Source organism: Botryllus schlosseri, chromosome 14 (assembly GCF_051294905.1).
Source record: "Botryllus schlosseri isolate E-star chromosome 14, Bs_hap1, whole genome shotgun sequence".
In the NCBI taxonomy this organism is placed as follows: Eukaryota; Metazoa; Chordata; class Ascidiacea; order Stolidobranchia; family Styelidae; genus Botryllus; species Botryllus schlosseri.
Genome location: NC_137249.1, coordinates 8688476 through 8714491, shown reverse-complemented (window position 1 = coordinate 8714491; position 26016 = coordinate 8688476). Strand labels below are relative to the sequence as shown.

The following is a 26016-nucleotide window of genomic DNA, read 5'->3' as shown; positions in this document are numbered from 1 at the left end:
TGGGAACGAACTAACGTCCACCGTATGTACAAAACCCCATACTGAGAATAATGTACCGAGCGCGACAGCAAGAAGCCTCTTTCTGTTTTCCTATCTAAACCAATTCCAATTCATTCTCGAACCTAGCCCATGCCCATCTGCTACAATAAACACTCGATCGGTTCTCAGAATATTCCCCTATTAATCGTAAGCTAGCAATATGTATGGGAGTATTAACAATTGCATGAAATAGTGCACACATGATATCATATAATTCATCTTTGCTATTTTTGTCTGGAGCATTCCAATGATGTTGACTTCATATCGTTTCTCGATTTATCTTTCACCAGGCTTCTTGACTTTCAACCTGTGAGACACAACAGCGAGATTCAGATTGAAACAAGATGCAGTCATACTCTTTTTTAGTAATTGTAAGCTATATTTGTACTTAAGATTATTGCAATTCAATGCAACACAGATGTAGGATATGGCTTGTAGCATTTGAATATCGTCACATGGAACTTAGAGGAGTGGAGGATTAAAAAACATACACAGACTCAGAGTCAGCAAAAATCAGAATGAATGGGGCAAAAGACTTTATAGTAGGAAAAGCATGACAATGCAAATCCGCTTTTTAGCAGTACTCGAGTAGGTTTAGTCTACTTGCTCAACTCGCTCAATAAGTGATGCTTTTCAACTAGATTTCGTCAAGCGGAAAGTAGTGTAGCAGATTTGCATCGGTACTGAGAGCAAAAACTGTACCACCAACCGGGCGATATAACCCCAACGTCAGTGCCACGGAATACATTTCAAAATCGCACCAACGCGCGCATAACGTCTCGCAGATTGGTTAGCAACTGTACATCTAGGGTGGGATTCTAATCTAAAATACCATCCATATGATCCATCCCAGATGGCTCTTGCATGTCGGTTGGTGCGGGTGGTGGGGGTGGTGTAGGTTCGTCTGTCTCATCAGGCACTGTTGGAGGAGGACCGCCAAGACCTCCGGAGGCACCTCCTAGACTTCTCCCGAGTGCATTTAACGAATACGTGCCGCCTGGAAAAACGTCTCCAATGTGATGAAGGACAACGGGTTAAAGGGCAAGGATCTTACTTTGACGGTAACACCAGGGTTCACCGGCCGGCACAGTATCATCGTAGCAGCAGTTGCGGACGTTGGTGCACTCCTACGAACAAAACAAAGATGGCTGTTTAGCGTATCTCAAACTAATCGAACGACAGCCGGATTGTTTACGCGAGTGGTTTACAATCTGAAGTCGCTTGCTTTTTTTGGGTAGTCAATAATGTGTTGACCGGTGTTTTCATATAATTTCATTAGTAATTCAATTTCATTTAGTAATCAGTTAGCAATCAGGTCCTTTTCAATTTTTTAGCAACGAGCTAACCAAATTTAGAGCTCGGCCGTGTAATCGTGGAGTTTAAATTGGAAATTGGGCCGTGGCCTTAAAAAGGCTGGGAGCCAATGGTTTGTGTGATTGTAAACCGAAGTGCTCAGTATTTGCTAATCCAATAACAGTGCAAGACTCGCTGATTCTGGAACACCGAGCTGGTGATCCTTAAATTTGACCGTCCAGCTAGTTTTTCGATAGGTCTTGTAGACCGAATCACATCTCTCTACTACCCTACCATGGCTGTGTTTATATTAGAGTGCCGATATCAGTCTGGACAGCGGTATGTTTGATATCGGTCATTCGTTGCACCGTCGAAATGGGTTTGGGTTCCAAAGTTACCCGGGTCTCAACGTGTCCCAAGAATATATCGGTATTTACAGTGTCATACTTTGTTTGAGGTTCTTTTCAAGATTACATTGCTCATAATTTCGCCAAATCGATTTTCATTCAAAGATCCATTTATGTGCTGGATATTGTGCCATTAACTTCCAATAAGGAGCACACGAAAAGTCTTTGAGTTAAATGGTATTGCTACAATGACTTTTCTTTGTAGAAGACGGCCATTTCAAGCTATCAAAACGCGTCTCCCCATTCCAATATCACATGTCAACCCACCTCAGCAGATATTCCACCGAAACCGCAATCTTGCTTCAGAATTCCGACGACTTGGCAGGACCCGATGCTGAACGAACCGCCTCTCGGGCAATCGGTGCAAGTCCTTGTTCGTCTGTATTCTGGTAGATGTGCAGGCGCGTTGAAAACATGCCAGTATGGCCACAGAACACAGTTCCCTACCTTCGCAATCTCGGCCGCAGTCGGTCGCAGTCCTGCCGCCCACGCACACTCTCGTTTGCGTCGATGTGCCGCCGCAAGGTTGGGTGCAAGGGGTCCAGTTGGACCAAGCTGTCCATGTTCCTTGGGGACGAACTGAACAAGAGTTTACGACGTGAGAACAGGTGGTCAGTAACAAAGTACTTCTACTCAAGTTTTCAGTTTTTTAGGCGAAACCAGGACCAGAATACATACTATTTTAGTTACTTGGAAATTACTCGAGTACAGATCTACAATATTACTTCTACTTGAGTACCGGTGATGACTACTTTGACCATCTCTGACACAGTGCCTGGCAACAGTATCACACGTTATCAATTCAGCTCGAGGTTATATGAGCGATGAATGCCACGCGCTGAACAGGATCATGCGTGCTGGCTGTAATGATAATACAATACCAGTCGATGATGACTTGACAATTTGTCTGCGAGTCTACAGGTGATTCCACATTTCTCATAAATGTCAAGACCAAGTCATTTTGTGGTAATGACGTGAGTCATTCGAATATTGGCTTGCGGTGTATTTAAGAAAGAGTCATAACGGGTATACAAGTACACCAATATCCACCAACCTTCGCAAGCAAAATCGTTGCAAATCTGAGCTTCGCGACTTCTTCCGATGCACCTCTCGGTGGTGCACTGTCTTGTTCTGATACGGACACCGCCGTGACAAGTCAAGCTGCACTCTCCCCATTGCGCCCATTGGCGGAATACTCCAGCTGCGAAGCAAGTCGAGTTTCAAATAAAGTGTCTACGAGGTATTTTGCGCTGAAATTCCCTTGTCATCGACAGCTCAACCTGAATATTGTTATTGCAATATTTTGACTCCCATCAAAATATTACTTTGAATACTCTTCAATACTCAAGCATTTGGATGTTTCAGAACTACTTCCTGATTGTGATGATTTCATATTCGAGTCAACGTTATATTGTACACACAACACACCATTTGAATGTAATACTTTTCCGACACAACAAATGATATTTGTCATAGTCAAATACTTACGGCAAGCACGTTTCATGCAAGTCGCTCTGATGATGAAGTCGTTTGGATCGTTGCTACAGCCGGTGTTGGGTCCCGGTTGGCCATCTGTCGTCACGCAAGTACGGGTTCTCTGCATGTTTCCTTGTCCGCATCGGGAATCGCATTTGCTCCATGAGCCCCACTGTGCGAAGCGGTCTGAAATGATGCATATTTCATAGGTAAGTTACAATTCAACTTGAACAATATGGTTCTGAGCAAATTCAAAATCATCACATTTATCTGCTATCACTATAATTTGACTAAAAGTACCGAAGTATACTTCACCAAGAAGTGATGTTTCTATTTTCTACATGGATACAATTGTACTGTACAAGTGCACGGTGTACACTTATCAAAGTCGATCGGCCATTGTGATGCTTTCTAGGTTTTACTACTCAATGGGAAGAAAACCAACGCCTTTGGCATGAGAGAGGGGGCTATTGCTCTATAAACTTGGCCATACGCGAAGGTTACAACTTTATAATGTCTTTGCGGAGCCTTTTTGGCTTAGGAGCACATCGTTGTATTCAAGACATCAACTATATATGAGACGGCTGTACACACGCTATAACGGCCAATGGCGAAAATTGAATCTTTCAGTCGAGTTCATTCATTATTCCACCATTCAACCCAAAGCTTTGTGGTACGTCAATTCCACGCTGTTCTGTTCTTGGCCTCTTTCACTACTGTCAACATTCGATAAAGTTGTTGCTCGATAGTATTTCAACTTGCTAATCCACCCGGCTTGTTAATCCACATATCGCATGTCACCATCTTCTCCATTTTATCCAAGAGAAATACGTGCATCGTTGAAGCAAATGTTAATGAAATGCAACTTGACATCACATCATCGTCGTAGTGTTAGTTGGTTTCACACTTGTCAGATTTCCGTTATTGGTTTGTTAATAATCCAGAGACATGCAGAATACAATGGTAAAAGCATTTTGTGTTATACACCTCTGAGATGTAACACACCATTACGACATTCATATACTGAGATCATTACTTCTATGACTACATACCCTCGGAGTATCAGTATTCAAAGTAATCTGATTTGAATTACTAAAATAGTCCCTGCCTGCAAATCACGAGTACCACAGTCCTTGCTCTCAATTCTAATCATGAATGACGCTCACCAATTACGCTTCAGATCTAAGAAAACAAAAAAATTTACTAGCTACCAATCTGTCGATGAGCGATATTCATTTACCTCTCAAAACAAAACTCCCTATGACTGTAGCTTTGTTTCAGGTTAATTCTTCGTATGTGATGTGCTTCACATGTCAAGCATTAAATATTGATTGTAAACGCGAGCTGGTGAATATTATTGTACAACAATCACAATTAGCCAGATGAAAGCACAATGATGTTAAGCTACCGTAACTGAAGTGCAACTAAGCTCTGACAACTGCGCTGTCAACTTATCTACGCTGTAATTATAGCGACACATTACGTTATATAGTCCATACAGTTTGAGTTACATCTGTCTGAATTAAAAATTCGGGCCCTAAAATATTCTAGCACCTGACGCAGCACCTCTGCCTAGCAAACAACCATGTTAATGCAAATCAGGTCCGGACACCGTCACCTTATTAGTCACACATACTCTAACAAGCCTGTCGGAAACTATCCCCATCAACTCACAGCAGGGTCCAAGGTTGCAGGTTTGCGATTGGAAAGTGCCCAGGTTCAAAACGTCGATGCAATTCGTTGCTGATACCACTTCGCCGTTGTCCTCGGCGACACACTGCCTGCTTCGGAATATCTGGCCCGCTCCACAGGACTGGCTGCATTCAGAATATGCGGTCCACTGCGTATACGAGTCTAACGAGAAATCGCATAGAGATCATCAAACGCTTCGACGCAGAAAGCGCTATCAAATTTTGTACAACATACAGCATCTCGGCCCCCGGCACGTCTCTGTCAGTATCGCGCCAGGCTGTCCTGGGATGGCACAGTTCTCGTCGTTGGCAAATTCCCCTTTGTCGGTCTGGCAGCGTCGTCTTCTGGAGGCTTCTCCGACTCCGCATGTGACGGAGCAGTCTGACTGACTGGACCAGGACGCCCATCCGTCTACAATTGCATGCCGACACACTCAGAAACTGTGCCGATGTTCAAACAATGAAGTCGGGCAACTAAGCCACTTTCAAAGTAAGCTACTTGCATTCTATCGATTAAATCTTGTTGATCGAGGCTCTAGCTTTAGATCGAATTTGACATCACCGACGTCAGGTGATGCTCTTGCATCGCAAAAAATCTAAAATTCTTATAATCTACACCAGGGCTTCTTAATCCTTTTGCTATCAATGATCCATGTTAAGAACCCCTGACCATTCCTTACCCGCAGTTCCGTAATTCCAGTTGTACTACACGATCACTAGTCTACAACGATGTGGTTTCAATCGGTATAGGCTGCACAGGTTTTGATTGAAAACGATGCAGCAGTTTTCGAGGCTACCTTCGGCATAACAGGATAGTAATAATATAGAATGAGAATAGAATAACTCATAGTTGTCTTAGTTGCGAGAGGGATATTATTTCGGCATATGAAAACATTTGACTCGAGGTGCTCGACTTGTTTGTCCAGGTGGGATTCAATGACCGTTTGACCTTCCGAAACGATGTGTGACATACCCCCCTTCCCAAATTCATCATTACTTCTTTTACTTGAAACAGCTACGATCAGCGACTGCTCTAAACACTTCCGTCAGATATACTGATAGAGAATTACTCACAGCAAGGTCCCAAGTTACAATTCTGTGACTGGAACGCGCCAGCGTTGGTGGGATCGGGGCACTCGGCAAGGTTCGGCGAGTTGGACCCGTCGGACGCCGCACATCGCCTGGTCCTGAACGACTGTCCGTCGCCACAAGTCTGGGAACATTCCGAGTACGAAGTCCATTGGGTCCATGAATCTGAATGAGGGCAGCAATGGAAAAAACTATCCAAAGAACGGATAGGTTGGTCTCGGACTAGCCTCGACAAAAGTGGACTGTATTCGCTATGTTTGGCAGGGATTAGTTAGAGATGGATTTATTGATTTTAGTGGATCTCAAAGTGGGCGATTTTGTGACATTGTGAAGAAAGAAAAGGTTGAACTTGATGTAGTATACATGCAAAACTGCTTGAGTAAGTGGATACTACCTACTTGAATAATACGGAAAAGTGGAATGATGAGGTCACTGATGACCTAGATATGTTGATATTGATATAGGGAGGACGAGTCATAAAAGTTTGGGAACCACCGATATAAATTATTATTATTTCGAAACCAAATTTGGATTCAGACTTGGACATGAAATTTCTCATCACTTTCAATTTCAACAAATTTCATCCTTTACTGGATTTGAACTTGGTGTTGATAACGATACCAAATTAAACATGCAATTTGGCTTGAATCTAAAATTCAATACAGGGTTTGGATTTGAAAACATTCAATGTGCTCATCTCTGGGTTAGTAAAATTCTTTACCGAAGATACAGCTTTCAGGCTTTGTACAATGATTGTACAGTCTCTGGGTCGCTGTAAATAACGTGTCACTTACAGCAGGGTCCTAGATTGCAAGCCTGCGACTGGAAGGCACCCAAGTTCAACGGGTCCGAGCAACTCGACAGGGACGGCGCGTCGGTGTTTGTGGCGATGTCCACGCATCTTCTGCTCCGGCTGATCTGACCGGCGTCGCACGACCGAGAGCACTGACTCCAGTCGGTCCACAGGGTCCACTCGTCTGAAATTGCGCGTTTATATTGACGGAAAACGGACATTGTTAGCAAGAACTCCTAATTCTGAACTGCCGTTGGATATGCCAAGAATACTGTTATTGCAATTGGTATGCGAAATAATCCTCGATAAAAGGCGGTAGGCGCCTATTTTAACTCAGTAATCATAATTGCCAAGTTGCTGGTAATAATTCCACTCTCTATTCACACATCAAATCAAGTCCTGGAAGGCCGTTACATGTGCATTATCTACTGACGCTTGATTTGTACAAAGTTTGCTCTCACTACATATTTTGGGATATTTTTAAAACGTTTATTGAAAAAATTATATCATTCTTGAAGCATGGCTACACTGATCGATATCCTGTATCCACGAAGAAATGGTTAAAGTATATTTCGATGTGTTAACCCAAAAATCGTTATCACAGAAATATTGACGTGAACAATGAACCTAGATATCCACCCAAGGCAAATTAGACATTATGTGACAGTTTCAAAATACACCACCAGTTTATGATTAGAATGGATATGAAAAATGGGATCCAGTCAAGATATTACCACGATAGGTGTGTCATACTACTTACAGCACGGTCCAAGGTTACATGCTTGCGACTGGAATGCACCAGCGTTGGTCGGATCCGGACATTCAGACAGGGACGGAGCATTTGAGCCATCGCTGGCGGCACATCGCCTGCTTCTGAAGGACTGGCCGTTGCCGCATGAGGCGGAACATTCCGAATAACTGGTCCATTGAGTCCAGGAATCTGCGTGCAACAATTCCCAAGTCAACACTCGATACTTGGTTCAATTTAATTCTTTGCTGAAAATTTTATCATTTCGATACACCACGAAACTGCGATACAATGAAAGATACTAAGGTGTCGAAAAGACTTGGAGTAGTCTTCGAAATCAGACACCCCCACCTGGCCTAGGCGATATAAAAAAGGAGGCATGCACAATGAATGAAAAGTAAAAGAAGACAATATAAAAGGACAGGCGACAAAAAAGGTGTCACGTGACGGAAGGCGATATCGTTATGTCAGGTCGTGGTCCGGTAAACTATAGGGCTAACTAGTAACCAGTAATGATTCAGTGTAAATTGTTTGTATTTCGACTTGAATGTGGACATGCTCGATGACTGTCGGATAGCCGGCGAGATACTGTTCCACAAATCAAGTCCTGGATATTTGATAGAGTGATGATCTTTTTTGTCTACCATACGGTAGTTGGATGACCTAGTCGCATGAATGTCGTACTTATGGACTTTTAATACCGAGGTAAAGAAGTTGTTGAAGTTTTCGGTGCAGAGGAACTCGTACATAAACTTGTCAATTTCTAGTTTCCGCATATCTTTTATGTTTATGATATAAGCAATTGAGCAGTGATTTGTTGGACACACATCCTTGTCCCTTTGGGGCCCTGGCTATGATACAGAGGACCTGATGTCGTAGTTTTTGCAGTGGCTTCAGTGCGCTAACACAGGCCGCCGCCCAACAGATGATGCCAATTGAAACCTATGATTGGAAAAATGATTTAAAGAGTATCAGAAGGACCCAGACTGGTATGTAGTCTAAGGCTGTAGAACAAACCACAGTTCTGTGATCATTTTTTTCTTGTGACTGAATGTGACTCTTCCAGGACATGTTCGAGTCTAGTAAAACTCCAAGGTATTTCTCATTTTCTGAGTTGGAAATAGGAATAGAACACTTTTATTTTTGTCCTTGATGTTTTGAGGCATATACATTGCCTAATGTAGCTTAGATTACATGCGGTACGAAATTGGACGTAACACTGATTTGATTGACAACATCGGCCGTGTCACAGCCACTATCCTGTATGCGATTCTGTCATAGTAACAATCCCGACAAAGTGATCAGAAGTTACAAAAAGTGGTAATCAGGGATGTCAATGAGATGGATCAAAAAGTAAGGACAGATAAAAACAGATAAACTGCTGACTAAAAAACATCAGGACTTTCAGCTAGTCTTAATCATGGCATTGTCGTCATTGGGTTTACTTGTAAACCCACATGAATATTGTTCGTGAATACATTGTTACCCATGGTGAGCATTGAAAATAACGGCAAACCAAGGACACAAGTTAAAAATAAGGACTAATCTTATAAGAAATCTTATTGGCAGCCTTGTTCGTGGCTCTAAATTCTACCGCAACATCTTAAATGTTGTGCCAAGCACGCATAATTGTGTCTACTCACAGCATGGTCCCAAGTTGCACGGCTGAGATTGGAACGCTCCCAAATTTTGTGGATCATCACAGTTGCTGAGGGAAGGCGAATCGATGTTTGTAGCGAGATCCACGCATCTCCTGGACCTGCTGATTTGTCCATCTCCGCAGGTGGCAGAACACACGCTGTATTCGGTCCAGACCGTCCAGCCATCTGTCGACAGTCGTTCAATCGGTCAAAGTCGAAACCACATCGAAACAAAAAAGGATTCGGAGAATTCTCGACGAATCTCGGAAGGATTCATGCTCACAGCAAGGTCCCAGGTTGCAGGCCTGGCTCTGGAAAGAGCCGAGGTTTTGTGGATCGGGGCAAGCGGACAAAGAGGGTGCGGACGTGCCGTCACTTGCAGCACACCGTCTAGATCGGAAGGATTGACCAGCCCCGCACGGTGCAGAGCAAACGGAATATGAGGTCCATTGTGTCCACGAATCTATTTGTTGTGGTAATTCAAAACAGCGGTGTCAATCTGGGGTTTCAATATTCTGCTTGTGCAGATTATGATAGCGAACAAGAAACGGTTTTGTACAACGCATAAATGTTTTAAATTGATTCCAAAGACGCCTTTCGTGACTGGCATCTTTCGCAGTCAAACTCGGAAGAAAACAAGCCGTCGTATCAGAAATTTCTGCCGGACCACAGACAATATCAAAGCAGCGTAAGCAGATATCGACAATTTCAAATTGACACTGATGAATACGTAGATGGTACGCCGATGAACATGCTACATAATTAGTACCTATAAAATCAATTGATGTGAACTTGAAGATGTCGCAGGGCTACGCAGCGGAAAGACCCAATAGGGTGCAGGTACGAGTTTGCGTACATGTGCATTTTTGATTAGGATTTACCAACCCCAAGGGATTCAGAACATCATTCTGTAGTGATATCATTAACGTTTCCAAATGTAACCATGACTTCACAGATATGTCATTCCACTAACGTTTGTAGCTTTGCATTACGGTGCATGTTTCGTGTACCATGATACGCCCAATCGAGACTCACAGCCTACCGCAGTTGAGAAGAATGTTGAAACTGTAATTCTGATCGATTACTCAACTCTTAGTGGCAAGCGGCATAAAATTTCAGTACTCGCAAAACTGATATTTTACTTATATTTTATATATTACAACGAACTATTCGGAATTTTCTGCACAAAGGAAATGAACAGCTGGCGCAGTACCTAGCAGCGATTACAATTCAAATGCAACACTTATAAAATTGGATAGTCAACAGTTCGGATGACGGGTTATACTCACAGCAAGGTCCCAAGTTGCATGGCTGAGACTGGAAGGCTCCCAAATTTTGCGGATCGTCACAATTTGCTAGGGAAGGCGAATCGATGTTTGTAGCGAGATCCACGCATCTCCTGGACCTGCTGATTGATCCGCTTCCGCAAGTGGCGGAACACACTGTGTATTCGGTCCAGGCAGTCCAGCCGTCTGTAAAAAACGTCGGCAATCAGTTGCAGCGAAAACGACACATGCCAGCCATGTATAAAATACGATGTAACATCTGTTCAAGATGAGCGATTCAGTGTCATTTCCATCAATTAATTGGTGGAGACGGTTAAGCAGGTTACTTGTAAGCGATGGATTACTACACACCTGACATTGACATAGCAGGATGATTGTCCTCAATGTCTACCGCAGCCGTGAATATCATTCACATACACGTATACACCATTGTGTTGTCAACAACACAATGCAATGATTTTATGCTCTTTTTTCAATATCGCATAGGTGTGTTCACATGGGATTCCTGAAGCACGGCTACCGGCTGCCAAAACCAAGTTTAGTCGAGGATTAAAATATTAACTCACACCAGAACACCTTCAAAAGGTGTCATCCTCACTCATACTGGGAGACTTATGGATAGCTATCAAAGTTCCAGTACTAGTACAGTAGACAACGAACTGACAATATGTACAGAATATACAACAGTAAAGTAATATGAAAATCATCATTTGCAAAATTATCATTGAATGAAATGTCGACAAGTCTTTTTGAATACCACGGTACAGAGAAATATTGATGTCGTCTTGGATATTCTCCGATGGTGCATCATTGGTAGGGTCATTTTTATATGACCTTAAAAAATCAATTATATGACTTTATTTTTTGGAAAATATGACTTTATATGACTTTATGTGAAAATCGTGTATTTTTACATGTAACCAACTCATGGAACAGGCGAGTAAAACATACACAACATAACAGTTGCAGAGAATGCTTGTTGCAGAGCTAAGGAGCGGGTCGTTCTTGCTTCCACCCATTCCTTATGCATGAGTGTTGCAAGATGCTGTTCAGCAAAAAAACGTTTCTCATGCTTCACAATGCAACTGCATATCTGACAGGACACTTTCTCTGTAGGGGAGATTTTGAAGTTCTTAGATTCATTTATAGCAGCTTTGACTTTCGCTGCATTATATTCTCTCACTTTTGGCATGCTGAACCAGATATTCTCTCTGTATCTAAGTCTCTTATGAATAAACTTGAAGTTAAGTGTATATATTCAACTGTTATATTCTTCAGTTTGCTACTAGTTGTAATGCATTTGTACATAAGTAGACCAAGACTGAGCTTTTCAGCTTGCCTGCCGACTGACTGAACTTCAAATGACGTCCCACTTCAGTGCACAGAAGTAAAATAAATTTTGTAGCAACATGATGCAATATCTGACCACATAATGCAATGTGTGACCTCATAGGTCTGTGACTGTAATGTTGTGTAGGCTAACCATATAGTTTGCCTTACTTAGTTAGTGCTTAATCGCTTCACCGCTTAAATTGGCACTTAATATTTAAAGCATACAGCAATATGACTTTATAACTTGAATATGACCTAACCAGGAAAATATGACTTTATATGACTTCATAACTTTCTTAATACACCCCATAGGGATACGGTTTTTACGTTAAAATTGATTGCAGGACTTACTGATGCATAGAAAAAAAATATGACTTTAAATGGCCCTAATCATTGGTATGGATACAAAAAATGAGATCCGGCCAAGATATTACCAATATAGACGCGTTACAGCACTCACAGCATGGTCCAAGGTTACACGCTTGAGACTGGAAGGCGCCGGCGTTGGACGGATCCGGACATTCGGACAGAGATGGTGCATTCGAGCCATCGCTAGCGGCGCATCGCCTACTTCTGAAGGACTGGCCGTTGCCGCACGTTTCCGAACATTGCGAGTAACTGGTCCATTGAGTCCACGAATCTGCGCAAGAATCAATCAGACCATTCAGATACGTACGGACAAAATACTAATCGGCCGAGCTGGCCCGAAAAATGCAACAGCTGAAATTAAGCAAATCTTAAACCAATTTTGGGGCATTGTCGTTGTTTCTGTCAGTTTAACACACCGCAACATTGCGTTACAAGAAAAGATGGTAACCAGTCGTAACAACTCGGCTACTGATGAAACGGCCATCATGGCCAACATTAGTAATAAAAATACACATGCTAATGTGAGGCATGCACAGTTGCACACAAAATGAAAAATGCTGGGATAAAACATGACTTGCAAGACAAAATATAAGGTGATATCAAATTGAATTTTCTTTCGAGCACACTATTCGGAATTTTTGGCAAAGTACCGTTTAAGAGCAGCACTCATAAAATGGGGTTATCTTCATCAAATTGCTACTATGAGTAGACGAATATGAACTAAATCTTTTAATATACTCACAGCACGGTCCCAAGTTGCATGGTTGAGACTGGAAAGCTCCCAAACCTTGCGGATCGTCACAGTTTTCTAGGGAAGGCGAATCGATGTTTGTAGCGAGATCCACGCATCTCCTGGACCTGCTGATTTGTCCATTTCCGCAGGTGGCGGAACACACGGTGTATTCGGTCCAGGCAGTCCAACCGTCTGTGAACAACGTCAGCTAATCAGTCAGAGTGAGGAAGGCTGGAATAGTAGGTTAACTGGAGCCTAGGGATGCACAGCAAACAGAACATAATACTAACCTCGTTACTATAGTTATCACACATTTATCTACACAACAGTGTTGTCAGCACACAATTCATTGATTTTGTGTTTATTGAAAAAAATAACACCATTCTTGAAGCACGGCTACTGACTGATATCCTTTATCGATGAAGAAGTGGTCAAGTAATTTTCAATATGTTAACCCAAAAATCGTTATCAGAGAAATATTGACGTGAACATAGATATCCACTGAAAGCAGACTAGATATTATAAGACAGTTTCAAAATACGCCCCCAGGTGTGTCCCACTACTTACAGCACGGTCCAAGGTTACATGCTTGCGACTGGAATGCACCAGCGTTGGTCGGATCTGGACATTCAGACAGGGACGGAGCGTTTGAGCCATCACTGGCAGCACATCGTCTGCTTCTGAAGGACTGGCCGTTTCCGCATGTCTGCGAACATTCCGAATAACTGGTCCATTGGGTCCACGAATCTGTGTCACGGAATTGAGATGTTTTTACGCTGACTGACAATTTTGCAATTTTCACATGGCAGTAGAGTAATACAGTAGGTGATGACTGCAATACTATGGACACAAAGTTAATGATATGATAAAGCATCAGCTGTAATCAATAAAAGGAGCCATTCTACAGAACACAGGAACTATCGAATTAATAAATATTGGTCATGCCACCCTTTGAAAAATAGGACATGACGTACCCAGCAGTGAAGGGCAGTTAGGCCAACATCAAGATTATCAATTTTAACACCATGAATACCAAGAGTGTACTCACAGCAAGGTCCCAAGTTGCACGGCTGAGATTGGAAGGCTCCCAAATTTTGTGGATCGGGACAGCTTGACAGAGAAGGCGAATCGATGTTTGTAGCAAGATCCACGCATCTCCTTGATCTGCTGATTTGTCCATTTCCGCAGGTGGCAGAACAGACTGTGTATTCGGTCCACGCAGTCCAACCGTCTGTAAATAACATTTTCCAGTCAATCTCGTTCAAACTAATGGATGCCAATTTTTATTCTATGACATTATGCCATTTCAATCTATTGGTGTATACTCTTTACACACTGCGCCGGTTTGCATGGCTGGTTCAGGCAAGTCCCGAGGCTTACAGAATCAGGAATCGTGGTTAAAGAGTGCGGATTGCACAGCTGAGCAATGGTTCTGGTCTATTCTGTCCGCGAGGATGGTGTCAAAATTTGTCAAAACAGATTCTCAAATCCAAAATCGAATATGAAGTGGAGACACACTTTAATCTGTGTGCCTTGGAGTCGACCTTTACCAGAATACATCAGCCCAAACTTTGTCAACAAAAGGAGTTTGTGTATCATCTTAAAATAGTACATTGAACGCTCTCTTATTTGAGATTTCATTTCATGCTGGTGACGTCATATTTCGAGATACGATTGTTGATATACAATGTTCTTTCCAATTCTCCACTAGATTACCCCTGACGAGTGTACTATTCAACTGTATGTATGTTCATGTTCAAGTTCTGTACCTCCGAGAAGCTCTTCGGAGTGGAGACAGTATTTTATGCTACGTTTACCGGAATACCCAACAAGATATGGTGATATACTGACGTCACCATCGATAGCTTATAGCAACGACACAGGAATTATTATACAGGAGCTCGGAAATAGACTATCAACAGATCACTGAACACAACTACGAGCAATGAGATCCTGCCAATATAGAAATTATCAAGATAGATGTCTTATACCACTCACAGCATGGTCCAAGGTTACATGCTTGCGATTGGAAAGCGCCAGCGTTGGATGGATCCGGACATTCAGACAGAGATGGAGCATTTGAGCCATCGTTAGCGGCGCATCGCCTACTTCTGAAGGACTGGCCATTTCCGCACGTTTCCGAACATTGCGAGTAACTGGTCCATTGTGTCCAGGAATCTGTATAGAACAAACGAAACGTTTTGACACTGCCAAACAAAATAGTAGTGGAGTAAATAATATGGTATGTGGGTTGTGCATTGTGGATACAACGAGAAAAAAGCAATTCTAGTCATTACTAGAATCTGCCGAATGTATCATTGCTATTTTAGTTCATGCTAGTCAATTGGTCATGGGCACTTGCAAAATACGAGAAAACGATGCTGCAACTACTACGTCACTTTTGGGGCAAGCGGACATTCAAGAAAGAACTTCATAATTACACAAAGCACGCATGTACTCACAGCAAGGTCCCAAATTGCACGGCTGAGATTGGAAAGCTCCCAAATTTAGCGGATCGGCGCAGCTGCTGAGGGAAGGCGAATCGATGTTTGTGGCCAGATCAACACATCTCCTTGATCTGCTGATTGATCCACTTCCGCAGGTGGCGGAACACGCGGTGTATTCGGTCCAGGCCGTCCATCCGTCTGCAAACAAAACCGGACATCCAGTCACAATCAGAACAATAGATGCAAGCCGTGGAACAAATATTAGCCGACACTAGTTTAGAGGGAAAAAATCAGTTCCCGAGAAATCAATTGGTGGGAATTCTAGCATATCGCGGTGTTACAAGGTTAGCATTGGAGAGCTCTAACAGGGTTCACGTAGGCCATGGTTTTCCTAGCTTATGCACAGCACATGTTAGATTAGAATTTATCACTTCTTTGTCCGATTATTCGAAATTTCATGCACGTGACGTCATATTTTGTGGTACAATTTTTGATATACGATGTTTTTTCCAGTTCTACACTAGTTGCTCAAGATTAACCCAGCCGAAAATATTTGGATTCATTTCAGTAATAATATATTATTCAACTGTATATTGAAGTTCTGCACCTCCAAGAAGCACTTCGAATTTATTGGTAGCAAGAGATACAGCGTCTATTGCACATTTTTATCTATTATAGTGCTATTGCACATTATAATGATTCTTAAATCATTTACATTACATTAAGGCTTTCATATGGAATCCAGATCCAGTTTTAAAATAGACTACCAGTATATCATATCAAAGGAACACTCTTCAACACTGATGCAAAATTTTATTAATCGGAACTATACCGACATCAGGAGATTTTCAAAAGCCACACCATCACAGGAAATTCAATTTGTAACTATCAACCTTTCATGCTCTCTTTACTTGAAGGATGTTTTAGTTACATTGGTCGCAGTGCTCTTGGTCCCTATGGAGACAATGCTAGACCTATGTATTGTATGTATAATAATATGATATGAAAATTGAGATTGAATCTAGATATTACCGATACAGACGTGTTGTACTACTCACAGCATGGTCCAAGGTTACATGCTCGCGATTGGAAAGCGCCAGCGTTGGACGGATCTGGACATTCAGACAGAGACGGAGCATTCGAGCCATCGCCAGCGGCGCATCGCCTACTTCTGAAAGACTGACCATTGCCGCACGTTTCCGAACATTGCGAGTAACTGGTCCATTGAGTCCAGGAATCTGCGCAATAATAGATCATAAGTCATAACCCTTCAGATGCGTACAGACAAAATACTAATCGGCCGCGATGGCCCGAAAAATACAACAGGTAAAATCAAACAATGCTTAAACCAACATTGGACAATCGTCGTTGTTTTCGTCAGTTCAACTCACCACAACATTGTGTTACAAGAAAAGATATTAACGAGTCGGAACAACTCGGCTATTAATGTAACGGCCACTTCAGCCAACAATAGTAATAAAAATTGACATGCTAAAGTGAGGCATGTGCACAAAGTGAAAAATAATGTGAGACAACATGACTTGCAAGACAAAATAAGAGGTGATGTCGAATTTAATTTTCTTTCGAGCACGCTATTTGGAATTTTCGACAAACTAGCGTTTAAGAGCAACACTCATAAAAGGGGTTACCTTCACCCAATTGCTACTACGAGTAGAAGAATAGGAACTAACACTTTCAATATACTCACAACACGGTCCCAAGTTGCATGGCTGAGACTGGAAAGCTCCCAAACCTTGCGGATCGTCACAGTTTGCTAGGGAAGGCGAATCGATGTTTGTAGCAAGATCCACACATCTCCTGGACCTGCTGATTGATCCATCTCCGCAGGTGGCGGAACACACGCTGTATTCGGTCCAGACAGTCCAGCCATCTGTTGATAGTCGATCAATCAGTCACAGTTGTAAAAATAGGAATAAAAAAAGGATTCGGAGAAATCTCGACGAATCTCAGACGGATTCATGCTCACAACAAGGTCCCAGGTTGCAGGACTGGCTCTGGAATGAGCCGAGGTTCTGTGGATCGGGACAGGCGGATAATGAGGGTGCGGACGTGCCATCGCTTGCAGCACACCTTCTTGATCGGAAGGTTTGACCGGCCCCGCACGGTGCAGAGCAAACGGAATACGATGTCCATTGCGTCCAAGAATCTATTTGTCGTGGATAGTCAAACAGCAATGTAAATCAAGGATTTCAAAATTCCTCCCAAAATGATTATAATCGCAAATGCAATCCGATTGAACTCGGGTTATGTACCCCTGTACTAGAGATAGAAGCTGCCCATAATGTGGATGTTATTACATTGCATTATTCATTGTACGCCTTGAACAGAGTGAATGAAAATAATAGAGCCGCTGAATATAGCCTTACAGGAAATCTTCAATAGGCCTTTTTCATAATGGGGTAGTTGACGAAGTTGGTTAATCCACTGTCAGACTGAAGTTGAAATCTCGGCTGTAAAACGTTTCAAACTGTCGATGGTACATTTGGGTTCTTCCTCACCTGCGTCACAGTTCTTATGACGTCTTTATTAAAAAACCAAGAGAAAGACTCGATGACACATATATAGGCTACTAAGAAAAGAATGAAAAGAGCAGTGAAAATAGGGTAAATAAGGAAGATAGAATACCAATCACATCGAGCATTAATACTAGAAATACCAGTATGCCAAGGAGAACATTAGAATGTTTGACCATATACCACATACTCCTATCTGCTTATTTCAGCGTATTGAGTCACGTGTATCACCTTGTACATTGTGACTTTGGCAGATAAGATAATAGAGCAGCTGATAATAGAACCGCTGGAATTAGACAACAAAGCAATACGGTTTACTTACAACAGGGTCCTAGATTACACGCTTGCGACTGGAAGGCTCCGGCATTGGTGGGATCAGGGCATTCGGAGAGAGAAGGCGCGTTTGATCCATCGCTAGCAGCGCATCGTCTCGATCTGAACGTCTGGCCGTCACCGCATGGGGCGGAGCACGTAGAATAACTGCTCCATTGAGTCCAAGAATCTGTGAGCAATATAATTTGGAGGTGACGACGGATGCTGCGATATTGAAATTGTGACTTTGCGGATCATCGCTCATGACAAGAGTTCAACAGCCAGTGCCCTAATCGCAAATATTCAGATCTGTCGAACTTATTTGACTAACTGGTTGTTTAGCATGAATCTACTGGCAATAACTCGACTTTTTGCTGCATTGAAATAGGAATGTTGACACTTGATTTGAATGAGAGCTGATTTTAAATAATGTAGGGAAAGACAAGTCCCATTTTCAAGATTGCTCAAATGAGGTGGTCAGTGGTCACAAATGAAATACTTGAGTTTTTCAAAGTACTCAAGTCGATGTGGTATACTTCCAATATTTACTTTGGTAGTTACGTTTTAGACTACTTCAGCTTTTACCTCAACAATTTTTAAAGTCAAATTACTTTTTTTCGTTTCATCAAGTAGGAAATAGCATTTTTATGGATTTGCATCACCTTCATCAGTGCAATTTCCATTTCCATACCAACCGGCACGACAAATCCTGTATGACAGTAACAGATTGAATTTTATTCGGACATGTCCTCCCAATCTACCTAAAACTACCCACTTGAGAATTTATCAAAATTTCTCGTGTTCTACTTCTACTTCCAGAAGTAGCTTCAGCATGTCTTTAAAATAGTAGCATTTACTTGTGATTGAGTTGAAATTTATGGCATTCCAACAATGACTGTATTGAGAAACGCTCATGATCAAGGAGTACTGACATTTTTTTAGTTAAATTGGGTTTTGCATACTTGAAATATTCAAGCAGTATTTTATTTAGGCACCTTTCACTTTCCAGTAACAGTTTTTTAGGCCAAAGCACTTAAATATTGACACGTACCACTTTCTCACAACACTTGCGCATCGATCAAAATTCAATTCAAAGGAGTCTGGAATACCTTTGAAAATTTGATTGGGAATGTCTATGTACTTGAATGTCATCGATGTGTGCTAAAGTACCTCAGTATACGGTGAGTTAATGCGAATTTGACTGGGGAATTGCGAATTATTCTGACATTGTTATTCCTCACAACACGTGCATAGACCAAGCCTTTGATGCGCGCTCCTTTACACAGACTGTTACTTACAGCAAGCTCCCAGATTGCATGGCTGCGACTGGAAAGCGCCCAAGCCTGACGGATCAGGGCAACTGGCCAGCGATGGCGAATCGATGTTGGTGGCAATATCGACGCATCTCCTAGACCTTGAGATTTGGCCAGGTCCGCAAGACGCAGAGCATGATGTGTACTCGGTCCACTCGGTCCATTGGTCTGAAATTCGAGGCGCACAATGAAGGAATTTCTAGACTTGTCTGCAAACTGGCCCACGGGTTGAAATACTTCAGAGCAGTAGCAGAAAAAATAATAATTTCAGATACATCAGCATCCCAGATAGCCAAAGTATTGAAGGGGCACTGCGCTCTAAATATGTGGTCCCAGACTAAAATTGAAAATGAGAAGAACGTTTTGGAAGCAACTATTTTCCTCAGAAAGCAACCGCAGCTGAGCTGCAGCTAGGGTTTTTCAAGAACGGTACCATTACTGTTGACCAACCCCTGTGATATCCAGGTGAAACCTTATCGCTTCTTAACCCGTTGTGAACTTTCTGACACGCATTTCTTCACTATTGCACTTTCACGACACGGTCAAGGCAAACCATAAACTTTAGACAGTTGTCAGCTGATATTATGAAAGAACCATGTTTTACAATACCGCGGCGGCTGCGATCTATAGCAAGCAATAAAAATCTTTCAGCTGCAGTTCAAATTCCTGTGGCTAGTGGCTACTGCCAGAATGTTTTTCACACTTCATACCTGATTTAAGATCATATCATAATTAGAAGTCATTGCCCTTTTAAGGCCTAATGATATGCAATCAGTACAAAATCAAAACCGTCACTCACAGCACGGTCCCAAGTTGCATGCCTGTGACTGGAAGGCGCCCAGGTTGGACGGATCCGGACATTCGGAGAGAGAAGGCGCATTTGAGCCATCGCTACCGGCACATCGTCTAGATCTGAAGGACTGGCCTGCACCGCATGGGGCGGAACATGTGGAATAGCTGGTCCATTGAGTCCAGGCATCTGTATTGTGTTCAAAAGCATTTCAATCGATTTTCTACAGGAATTCCACCATACAGGAATGGGGTGTAAAAGGACTTTCACATACGGTACTGATTTGCAGATGTGGACGGAAATTAAATTATTCTACTATTTCACAGTACCCAAGTGCGTTTTGTCTACTTGCACTACATATACAAGTGGTTTTCATTTCAAACCACTTCTCAACCAAGTGTCTGATTCCATGTAAATATCAGAAGAAAAATTTGTGATTGAAATTTACATCTGATTTCGAGAAGGGCCGTCCCCAAGTCCAGTTAAATCGGAAGGGTGCGGTACAGAACCGTCGCTAAATCAGTGAGTGCTGATGCACTGTGGCAACAGCACACTCGGCAGAAGCCGAAAGATACTCTCTCTCTCTCTTTGCAGAGTTAATACAAAATTGAAAAGATAAATAACTTACAGCAATCCCCCAGGTTGCATGGCTGCGACTGGAAAGCACCTTCATTGGTGGGATCTGGACATTCAGAGAGGGATGGAGCATTGGAGCCATCGCTAGCTGCGCATCGTCTCGATCTGAAAGATTGACCTTGGCCGCAAGAGCCGGAACACGCAGAATAACTGGTCCATTGAGTCCATGTATCTGTATTGTGTAAAAATGACGTTTTAGCGGATTTTCGACCATATTTGCGTCGCATGAGGAGGTGTAAAAAGGCACCGTAAATGAGTACTTTTGGGAGGTGCAACAATTGTCAGTACCATTCTGAGGAAATGGACTGTTTTTTAATAAAAAACGGTAAAACGTGATTTAGTCAGACTGTGAATTTGTACTTTTATCTTTGTTTGAACGGAAATGCATGTATGTTACCACAATCATATTGCATTGTATAGTTAGCATTTATCGAATAAATATTCACAGTGTGCCTCCAATTATAGACTAAAATTTATAAGTTGTGTCTTACGACTCAGTGGCGATGGCTCGCAATCTGCAGGCTCAGTTGTCACATTAAAACCCAGGTTAACCAGCCATCGGCAAGCACAGCATATCCCAGTGCCGGACCAATGGATGATGGAGAGACAGGAAGGGATTCTGGTGTAGAATATCTCTACCACTACCACCATAGCAACCCTAACACAAAAATTGTGTCCTGGGGCAATTTGCTTTCCTTCTGGCTGCTCAAGTTGCACCAAGAGGGGACCACTTATAAGCCGACTCTAAGGGTATCGGGAAATTACAGAGTGTTCTGCTGATGATCATTTAGGACCACCGACCACGTATAATTTAGTCTGCTGATATTTTCGGATGAGTGTCCGTGAGTGTCAACTCTTTATAATGCAGCAAATTCCCAGTTCTGTGAATTTCAAGCTTTGTAAACCCGGCAGATTTATTGGCCGTTCAAACCAAGCAGAGGGCTATTAGGGCATAAAGATCAATTCACTTCAATGTCATTTTCTGCAATTGTATACAGAAGAGCAGGGTGGTCATGACTCTGGTCATGACTCGACGCACGATTTTCAATTTTCTAAACATTGATGACTCCACTTGTAGGTACTCGAGTCATTGCGTATCACTCTGGAATCGGATGGATGAGACAGGCACTAAATTGTAACTTCAAAGAATAGTGGTTACACAAAGAAAAGTTCCACATTATTGGCATATCGTATATCAGTACTCGTACATCAAAATTAGCACCAGAAATTGTTCAGAATCATGAAAACCAGCATACTATGAATGCGAGGCAGTCGAGATCACCCAAGCAGCAGAGTTGTAAAAAATCGGGGTGAACATTACTCAACTCGGGACTCGACCCTCATTACCACGACTTCACTCTGTGCTGAATTGAAAAGGATTAAACTTTACTCGAGTCAAAACTACGGTATGCAAGTGAGATTGACTTGTGAATCGGGACCAATGTGACTTTTTTACAACCCTGCAGGCAGAGTACACATGTTCACATAAAACTGATGCATCTTACAGCATGGACCAGCATTGCACGCTCTTGTGGCAAACGTCTCTTCAATGCATTCTCCAGGTCCTTGGCATACTCGAGTCCTGAATTGTGAGCCTTCTCCACATGGTGCACTGCATGCGGACCATGTAGTCCATGGTCCCAGAGTACCAATACAAGGTGTTAGAGCACAGCCCTGAAAGTAACAAGCAAAGATGCTGGACGGTTTTCTAAATGTCGGCGGTTCATTGAAAGTTGATCACGAATACTTCAACTAGTTGTTACAGGGTTGTAATGACTCGAGTCGTACATTTTCGTTGAATCGACTTGAGTCAATTTATTTTCTTAAAAATGGAAAATGATTCGATTAACTGGAGTCATTTTGTGCATCAACTCTGACTTATACTCGAGTCATAGCGCATGACTCGACCAAGTCATATGACTCAAGACATTCTATATGACTTGGTGCAAATCTCGTGAATCAGGGCCGATGCTTATGAATGTGAGGCCTTCAATATTTTCTTGGTATAACAAGGGGGCCAAACTCGGTTTATGTTATGATGGTGTAATAAATACGCTCAAAAAGTAAAGGAAGGCCGCTGAACTATAAATGAATGCTAAATATATTACATTACACATATAGTTTTTTGCTGCTGAAAAGTCTACATCTGTAAAACTTATTAGTTTCGTCAGGATTTTGGTGTTGTCAAACAAAGCTTGAAGGGCGGGCGTTTCGCACTTTGCAATATCAACAACAACAATGGTGACAGTACCCTGTCGGCAACAGGAAAGACCGTTAGTTCAGATCACAGTGATACCCAAAAATGCAAGAAGTGTGTCGTAATTTTTATTGCAAGACATTAGGAGTTGCTCGAGCAGGTTGTTTCTGGCAAAAGGTATATAATGTTATATGGCACGGCTCGTAAATATACGAATAAAACAATGACTTTGGTACTTATCTTATTTGTACTGTTCTTTTTGAGTCTAATCATTGTCCCAAAAATCATGTCAACGGCAGCACTGATTAGAGCGCTGCCGCGCGTCGGAAGCCGTGCGCCCGCGACCGATCTAATTTTTCTCGCCTCCAATGTTGGTGATTGTTTGTATTACTGGCTGAGCGGTGAGCGCGTTCAAATTAACTAGTTTTCTCAGACGAGAGAAGAATAGGAGAAAAGGACATCGTCACATTGTGACATTGTTCGGCGGAAACGCTAAGCGTGCATCTAATTACGAATGAGCGATTATGCTGAGAAAAGTTCGATTTGGGATTCTAAAGGAAGGGGTTGGCTACTTGATCCTAGAAAGGGACTGTTCGAAATTACGAAGCACCCTGCTGCCTACGCCTAAAAATGTACTTCTATTTTCCGAATAGTAACAGTAGTTCTCGATATTAGTGCGTGTATCGAAGAGTACCGAAATTGACAGCAATACTTCTCGTACTACTACGTATACCCAATGGTTTATTTGACCACGTGTGCACTGGGGTAAGCAGTGGAAACAGGTAGCGACTACACGTCAAAACCGAAAAATGGAACTAACGAACCAGCATGGTTACTAACCACTCCTGCCTAAAGGTGGATTACATAGAGCCGTTGGGAAGTCATTCATGATGTTCATTGTTCATCAGATTATCGAACAGCTCGGTGATAGATAGGACAGTAATCAGGTACTGTATAGATTCCCAACTTTTGTAGATAAGCAACAGCACTGCGGCAGTCATAATGAGTATAATTATGGTGCGAAGTGGATAGGTATATTGCCCAGTCTTCAAAAGTTAAGATGGGATACCGATTGTGCGTAGTCCAACTTTGGATATTTTAGGATTCTGTTTCATATTTTAACCCATAACTTCGTTTAGGATAGTTCGGATTTGGATTAAAAAATTCTGGAAATCGAATTCGGATTCAGAAACTCGACAATAATTGCTTTCGCAGCAGATTCGGATTCTTAAAAATTACATAGGGTATAATCATTCTATGGGTTTCTATGAATGCGATTTGCAGACTGCTGCATCAATGCGTCAGACATATGTGGTATAAATCGCAAGCGCGAATGAGGTTTACCCGGGCTTGACTCGCGTATCCGTAGCATCCTTCTCCTGTAACAATATCAGAGAACCTCCCCTGTCGCGTATTTGGTGACTGATCGCTAGAACCAGATGACGCAGCCGCTATATCCGGAACGCGTCTGTACGAAATCTCAATGAGAGTGGGTTGTTTTTCGAAATTATTTCAAGGTATTACCCGATGTCGACTATTTCTCTCCTGAACCAGCATTCTCTGCGCCGTTCTTGCGTACCAACTCCACAGGATCCAGTACACCCACTCCAATTTGTCCACTCTCTCCATGAAACTGGATTTCCTTGCCAAACCTCGAGACTGAATTCGCTTCCTGTAAAGTATTTCCGTAAAAATACGTAGGGCGGGAACATTTCGTTATGCTATTACCAGTGTTTCTAACGTTACCAAGGCTCAAACCAGTCACCGCAACAACTGGTTCTTGGCTGCCGATGCCAGGTATTTGGGCATGAATTGCCCCAACCAAAAAGGTCAGCAGTAGCAAATGAAATAGGCTCTCCATTATAATTGTTGGAGATACTAAGCCTGCGTGGAAGAAAATAGCTCGTCAAATATGGTCAGGCGCTATTGACGGATTACCAGTCACGCTTAAAAATCTGAACTACAGTCTCGCTAGTAGAGCTGCGATTGACATCTGAGACTACGCTGAATGGGCTGAAAATTCATAATCGTCCTCCTATATTGCCAAAATACTCCTGTCTCTAAAAAAGAAACCTTATCTGATCAGCCTTCCTCCAACCAGCACTGCTACCCCACGACATCTTCAGCTGGTACTCTGCCCCCCGGGCGCTACACCGAGCTAAATTTTGGTTAGTTTGAATCACAAAACGTTGGATGATTTGAACGTATAGCCGCTGCTCCGGGAGAAACGAATACATCCCGAATATCATTTTATTACAACACTTAGCTTTTGTGTAAGCGTATTGCCAGTTATCTTAGCTTGTGGGTATCTATTTTTTAATTGAGATCGTATGGAGATGGAACCTTGAGAAAATACGAGGTTGACGGCATGGACCTACATTTATACCTATATGAGCTTCCGGTTAAATCACTTCAACGTCTATGCGGATCTATGCAATTGCCTAAAATAGTTTTTGATTAACTAGTTATAGCGTTGATTGCCACATCCAGCTAAAAATTTGAACTTCTCCTAACCAATAATTTGATAATTTGAATTAGCAAATCCTGTACATATTTCAAGTTACCGCGTCGTTCACCATTAATGTCATAAAATCTCGGTCGTATGTCGTAAAATATCCTTAACGTATTGCTTTCAGAATTGTGGAATCATTGGTTTTCACCTCAACATCTTCACACTGTTGTTTCTTATTAGACTGCAAGTAAATCAATTCGGTATCATAAAAGTAACCACATGCCGGCCCTTATCACATGATGACCGAAATTAGATCGTGACGTTTGTCGTGTAGAACGCGACGACGACAGACTATAGCTCCAGAATTGTGCGCCATCCCGACGAAATAGTAGGTTTCTCGCCGCGGGGGTTATTCGTATATAGCTGTGACATTCATAGG

The 26016-nt window shown here is 42.3% G+C and overlaps 1 protein-coding gene across 15 annotated transcripts; it reads right to left on the bottom strand.

Moving 5' to 3' along the window:
* Positions 1-157: 157 nt before the first annotated feature.
* LOC145456111 (A disintegrin and metalloproteinase with thrombospondin motifs gon-1-like) lies at positions 158-25011 on the bottom strand. Of its 15 annotated transcripts, XM_080334149.1 has the most exons (32): positions 24854-25011; positions 24650-24797; positions 24470-24593; positions 22434-22602; positions 20921-21100; positions 20302-20481; positions 19488-19670; positions 18200-18379; positions 17331-17510; positions 17052-17234; positions 16402-16581; positions 15359-15541; positions 14895-15074; positions 13945-14127; positions 13464-13643; positions 12906-13088; positions 12255-12434; positions 10466-10648; positions 9460-9639; positions 9180-9362; positions 7549-7728; positions 6790-6972; positions 5981-6160; positions 5142-5318; positions 4890-5069; positions 3228-3401; positions 2794-2940; positions 2187-2318; positions 2007-2125; positions 1094-1166; positions 872-1036; positions 158-346 (listed from the first exon to the last, which is right to left on the bottom strand). In XM_080334149.1, exons 1-32 carry the CDS (start codon positions 24984-24986, stop codon positions 342-344), a joined length of 5190 nt encoding a protein of 1729 aa, XP_080190275.1. In that variant the 5' UTR covers positions 24987-25011; the 3' UTR covers positions 158-341. The 15 variants fall into 15 exon arrangements, with proteins under 15 accessions (XP_080190275.1, XP_080190280.1, XP_080190278.1 ...); XM_080334154.1 differs by lacking the exon at positions 9180-9362; XM_080334152.1 differs by lacking the exon at positions 9460-9639.
* Between the last annotated feature and the right edge of the window lie 1005 nt (positions 25012-26016).